Source organism: Cajanus cajan, chromosome 2, assembly GCF_000230855.2.
Source record: "Cajanus cajan strain Asha chromosome 2, NIPB_CcT2T_4, whole genome shotgun sequence".
Classification (NCBI taxonomy): domain Eukaryota; kingdom Viridiplantae; phylum Streptophyta; class Magnoliopsida; order Fabales; family Fabaceae; genus Cajanus; species Cajanus cajan.
The window spans coordinates 17,028,167-17,034,800 of NC_138518.1; the positions used below are offsets into that span (position 1 = coordinate 17,028,167).

Below are 6,634 nucleotides of genomic sequence, written 5' to 3' on the forward strand. Positions count from 1 at the left end.
CATTGACGGGAAGCTTTTTTGAGACCATAGATGGATTTCTTTAGTTAGCATACCATAGACTTTGAGTCACCAGACACAAAATTTTCTGGTTGCATCATATAAATCGTTTCTTCAATGTCACTATTTAGAAACGCAGTTTTAACATCCATCTGATGGAGCTCTAAATCATAATGAGCTACGAGTGCCATTATTATTCTAAAAGAATCCTTTAAAGAAACCAGAGAAAAGGTTTCTTTGTAATCAATGCCTTCCTTTTGAGTGAAACCTTTAGCAAATAAACGAGCCTTATATCTCTTGATATTACCTTTTGAATCCTTCTTGGTTTTAAATATCCATTTACAACCAATAGGTTCAACACCTTCAGCTAATTTAACGAGATCCCAAACATCGTTGTCTTGCATAGATTTCATCTCATCCCTCATGGAATCAATCCACTTTTGAGAGTTATAACTGCGCATAGCTTGATAGAAGTTGATTGGATCATCCTCTGTTAAACCAATGCCATCCTCATGTTCTTAGAGAAACACAATGTAATCATATGAAATTAATTGCACTTTTCCTTTCTCTAGTGGATCTCCTTAATGGCACTTCTTGAGGTTGTTGAGCTTGCTCTATAGGTATTTGAGGGAGAACCTCAATATTGTCTTGTGTTGGGACAATGTCAGGAATAACTCCATGATTGTCACCTATTACTGGGGTAGGTACTGGAATAGTAATAGGTACGAGGACTTGATCACTGTCAATGACAGGTTCTTCCTCAAAGACAACATTTCTTATGTTTTCTTCCTTCCCAAACTCAACATCCTTAAGGAATCTCGCATTCCCCGTCTCAAAGAATGATTTAGTAGTGGGAATGTAAAATTTATAGCCCCGAGAGCGTTCAGGATAACCAACAAAATAATAGCTAACAGTCATTGGCTCTAGCTTGCTTTCATGCGGCCTATAAGGACGCGCTTCAGCCGGACAACCCCAAATGTGTAAATGCTTTATACTTGGCCTTTTACCCGTCCATAGCTCATAAGGAGTTTTGTTAACTGCTTTACTTGGTACCCTATTTAGGATGTAAACTGCAGTCTTAAGCGCTTCTCCCCACAATGACTCTGGTAAAAAAGAATGACTAATCATACTTCTCACCATATCCTTAAGATTCCTATTTCTACGTTCTGCAACACCGTTCATGCTTGGTTTCCCAAGCATAATATACTGAGGAGCGATGCCACATTCCCTTAGGAAAAGCGCAAGGCCCTGGATGTTGTTCACCTAATCCATCATATCTACCGTAATATTCACCACCACAATCAGATTTGACGGCCTTAATTTTCTTTCCAAGTTGAAGCTCAACTTCAGCTTTAAAAGATTTGAAAACATCTAGGGATTTAAACTTCTCATGAATTAAAAATAGGTAGCCGTACCTTGAATAATCATATATTAACATAATGAAATATTGTTGCCCATTCCAAGATGTCGTAGGGAATGGTTCACAAATATCTGTGTGAATTAATTCCAAAACGTCCTTAGCCCTTTCGGCACCTAATTTTCTTGAATTTGTTTATTTACCCTTAATACATTCAATGCAAACCTCAAAGTCTGAAAGGTCAAAGGGTTCAAGAATCTCATCCGACACAAGCCTCTGAATTCTCTGTTTAGAGATATGGCCTAAATGCTTATGCCATAAGGTGGCTGAGTTGTCATTTATTTTACGCTTCGTACCACGAGAATCAATGTGAAAATTTTCTTTATTGGAACTAACTACATCTAGTAAGTATAAATTATGAATTAAAGAACCAGAACCAACAACATTTGAATTTTGATAGAGGCTAAATTTATTATTTCCAAATGAACAAGAAAAACCATTTTTTTCCAAACTAGAAATAGAAATTAAATTCCGCCTAAAAGATGGTACAACAAAAGTCTCAAATAAATCCAAATGAAATCCAGTTTTTAATTGTAATCTAAACGTTCCAATAGCCTCCACTGTGACCTTGTTGCCATCACCCACATAGATAAATCTTTCATTATCACTTGGTGGTCGGCTCCAAAGGCAACCCTGCATGGATACACTAATGTGAGTAGTAGCACCAGAATCTACCCACCAAGTATCATGTGGTACAAAAGCTAAATTAACTTTAGAACAAACAAAAGAGAGAAAATTACCTTTCTTTACACACCAAGATGCGTACTTGGGACACTCTTTCTTCATGTGCCCAGGCTTCTTGCAGAAGAAGAAAGTAGGTGGGTTTTCATCCTTTTTGACTTTCTTTTGCTGAGAAGTCCTTTCTACAACATCCTTATTATTCTTTCTCTTCTTATTTTGAGAGCTTGACGCTATGAGCACTTTCAGTCTTTTCTCTTTGCTGCCTTTCCTCCTCTTGCACATAGTGAGAAATCAATTCATTCAAGGTCCATTTATCTTTCTGAGTATTATAACTCACCTTGAATTGTCCAAATTGTGTAGGAAGGGAAATCAAAACTAGATGCACGAGCAAGTCATCAGACAGCTCTAACTTTAGTGCTTTTAGTTTTGACGCGAGATTAGACATTTCCATAATGTAGTCCCTTATGTTTCCTTTACCTTTGTATCTCATAGAGATAAGTTTAGCAAACAAACGTCTTGCATCTGCTTTCTCATTACTAGTGAAATAATGCTCAACAGCATCAAGGAAACCTTTATCATTTTGGCTCTCAGAAATAGAGCCCTGAAAAACTTCTGGAACAGATCGCTTCATGATCATCAAACACATTCGATTTGAGCGTTCCCACTTTTCAACCTTATCCTCATCCAGGTTTTCCGGAGTTGGAGTGGGTTTCTCAACCCGAAATGCAAGATCAAGATCCATGCAGCCAATAATTATCTCAACTGCTTCCTTCCAGGCCTTAAAGTTTGTCCCATTAAGCATGGGTATACAATTAATTTGAGCAGATAAGTTAATAACACTAGCAACATCAACTGTAATAGAACATAGATTAAAAAAAATTAATTTAATTACATGCTCACAAAGTAAAATAAAATAAATAAAACATGCAAATTATTTACATAATAGACCCATTACAAGATACCAAGCACAACATTAATTCTTTGTCTTTGGACATACAAATTAACTTGTTAGTGGTACTCTCAATGCAACGATCAAATATTAACAATTAATTTTGTCAAATAATAGTCTTTCTTTGGACCGACTATTATTCACATAATTGTAACTTTATAATTGTCACATATTTATCATCACAGGCATGTTATTATTTGGCCAAATTGTGTCTTCTTTTGGGATGAGCACAAATTGCATAAATAATCTCATACTAACATCTATTGTAATTTTAATCAAATTAATTTCTATAATAAGGATTGCTTTGACAATATATTACATCAATTTATTTAATTAAAAAAATTACTAAATAAATTAATTAATAAAGAGGGTCTATAATCTGTCAACATTCGCACTCAAATTTGATATAAAAAAAATATCAATTTAAATTTGAACATAATATCAATCAAATTTCAAGAAAATATTTCTTACGTGAATTCCATTAAAAATTTGATAATGTGGAATTTAATATATTGATCATATAATTTCCCCAAATATCATTTAATATTACAACAATGATTTTGACAAAAAACAAAAAAAAAATCCCACTTCTGGTGGTACTCAAAGGATCAAACATAATATTTATATTATATTTGTGTCTTTATCAACCCTTTTCCTTTTCACTTTTCATATTATTTTCCCACTTCCAGTGAGAAAAATATTCTTTTATTTCATTGTTACACAATTAACTCACTTCTAGTGAGAAAATATTCCTTTATTGCATTGTTGCATAATTAACTCACTTCTGATGAGAAAATATTCCTTTATTGCATTGTTGCACAATTAACTCACTTCTGGTGAAAAAAATTCCTTTATTGCATTGTTGCACAATTATCTCACTTCTAGTGAGAAAATTTAAAAAAACTCAAAAATTTCTTCATTTGACAATGTCTTCTAGATCATTGCAAAATTGTTACATATATAAATATATAACATTCACAAAAATTTATACAATTTCACAATACAAAAAAAAATTCTATTTAAGAAAAATTCAATTTTTAATCAATCTCTTTATCAGTATAACCAATTAAACCAAATTGAAGCAAAAAAAATGACCAACACATTCAAATACACGTATTGTCAATGAAGAAAGAAAAAAAATTGTAACAATACGCTTTAGAACCCCATAACCTAATAACAACGGTAGCTCTGATACCACTTGTTGGGATAAATTTCTTAAGCCAAATAGAAATTATCCATTAATTTAATAATAAGAACCGTTGTCTCAGATTACAGAGTTAAGGTTAATAACACGTACCTATATCTATTGACGTTGATCAAAAGGTTGCAGCGGAGAATAGTCTTTTGGTGCAATGATCTTCCTCAGCCAAATCACTAGATTCCTTAACGGGACTTGATGTTACTCTTCTGATGGGAAACAGAGAGACGTGTGTTTCTGATTTAGCATATTGGGGACCATGACCATCTTTACGATTTTAAACCTATTAGGATTCTCATTAAGCCCTAACGGGCCAAATCTGGTTTCCACTTATTTGGGCCCATATTAGTTTTTTCCTGTTGGCAGTCTAAAGGCTCACTAAAATTAGATCACTTTTATTGAGCCCAACTAAATGTAAATAACTAATATAAATACTACAAATAATATATGTAGCCCACAATAATTATTAGAAATAAAATTTCTAACAGAGTTATAAAACATAAGTGATATACTATCTATATTAAAACTAAATATCATTATAGAAAAGTTACAAAAATTTTATCATTCTTAACAAATAGTTTATTGTTATCAACTTATAGTTAAATCATTTATCTTAAATATCAATTATTTATTTTGTTACAATTATTTTTTCAATATAATAAAAATATGACTTTACAAAGAAAGAAAAAGAAGAGAATGATAAGAAAAAACTTTATTTTATTTTTTAATTCTAAATTTTATGGTGTTTTAATATAAAGAAAATTGATATATATATGAAAATAAAAATAATATGTAAAAAAAATAATAAATAAGTGTGGTTTAAAATAAATTAATATTTCTTTTTTTAGTAGTTTAATTCCAATATAATAAGGTAAAAGACTATTTGGTCTTTGAAAGTATATACTACTTAAAAGTTATAAAAATTAAAAAAAAAATAAAGTGTCCCAAAAAGTATAAAATCTTACTTATTTTAGTCTAAAAAAAAAAACATGTGACTTAAATGATAATATTAATTAATGTATATTATAGACTTAAGTGACAATGAATGATTACTTTTAGAGACTTAAATGAAACAACTTGAATTTTCACGAACTTATTTATAATTTCCTTAGTTTTAATGACTAAAGTTCTACCATCATGTATTCCAGGGTTTTACATGATGTTTTACCCAATATAATATAAGAGATTATTTAAAAGATAAATACATTTTAATGAAGATGAAACTAAAATCAAGGTATTTATTTGCAAAAAAAAATGATAAAGTTTAAGGATCTATTTTAACAAAATTAAAGTTCATAATGTTTATGTTCCACTATAAGAAATATTATATAAAGTGACATACAAAAAGTGTCTCTATAGGTACAAAATATATAGGTATAAATCTATTTGACATAATTACACATAATTTTAGTGTTAATTTTGAATGAGATTTAACATATATCATGTATCATATACCATGTATTTACACATATTTTTATAATATATTAACATATATTGTATCTATAGTTTAATTAAAAGTTGTTTTTAGTGACAAATATTATGTCACTATAGGATGTGTATAATATGATAATTTTTTTTTTTTTTGTGTTGTGAGGATAAAGTTTAAGATCAATTGATATAAAATCAATGATAAAACACCATTTGGGTCATTGAAAGTGTATGCCGCTAACACTTTGGATCTTGAAAGTAAAAACATTTTAAAAAAAACCTTAAGAATTTAAAATGTTACTCACTTTAATCTAAAATTGAAGAAATATGAGACTAAAATATAATATCAACATATATTTAGGTACTAAAACGAGAATAAATAATTATTTTAGGGACTTAAATGAAATAATTAAAAATTTCAAGGAATAAGATTTTTCTTACTCTCAAGGTCTAAAGTGCTAGCAACATATATGTATTTTCAAGGATTCGGAGATATTTTACTCTAAAATAAAGTTTGTAGTGTTTTATTTGTAAAAGAGGTAAAATTTAGGGAAATTAAATTTTTTTCCCTATTATATATTGTTAACCTTGTATATAAGGAAAGTGTGAGTTTGGAGTGCAAGTATGAGTGTCTAGGTAGTAGCACATATAGAAATGAGGATTGAAGTTGTTACATGTATAAGTATACGGTCAAATATTATTTTTAAATACGAGTACGAGATAAGATACTATAAAACCTTCTCAAACGTTACTTATTGATATTCCTATATGTAAAAATGCTATTAAACATCTTTAATTAATAACAAAGTTTATTTAATATTTAATAAAATGTCACAAAAATATATTATATCATCTGCCCATAATTTAACAATATTTTATAATGATGCTAAATATACATCTTGTTGCTGTGGATCAAGCGACAAAAATCGGTTGCGAATGAACTCAACAACATGGTTTATAATCG

At 30.0% G+C, this 6,634-nt stretch overlaps 1 protein-coding gene across 1 annotated transcript; it reads right to left on the minus strand.

Moving 5' to 3' along the window:
• Positions 1-534: 534 nt before the first annotated feature.
• LOC145954779 (uncharacterized) lies at positions 535-2,897 on the minus strand. The gene is made up of 5 exons (XM_083069466.1): positions 2,433-2,897; positions 2,155-2,368; positions 1,867-2,085; positions 1,580-1,755; positions 535-1,260 (listed from the first exon to the last, which is right to left on the minus strand). Exons 1-5 carry the CDS (start codon positions 2,895-2,897, stop codon positions 535-537), a joined length of 1,800 nt encoding a protein of 599 aa, XP_082925592.1.
• Positions 2,898-6,634: the final 3,737 nt, after the last annotated feature.

Coding starts and splice junctions, on each gene's coding strand:
- LOC145954779 (XM_083069466.1), bottom strand. CDS start 2,897: ATGCTTAATGGGACAAACTTTAAGGCCTGGAAGGAAGCAGTTGAGATA. Junction 1,756..1,866: donor GAATTTAATTTCTATTTCTA/GTTTGGAAAAAA, acceptor TATACTTACTAG/ATGTAGTTAGTTCCAATAAA. Junction 1,261..1,579: donor TTGACCTTTCAGACTTTGAG/GTTTGCATTGAA, acceptor ATGATGGATTAG/GTGAACAACATCCAGGGCCT.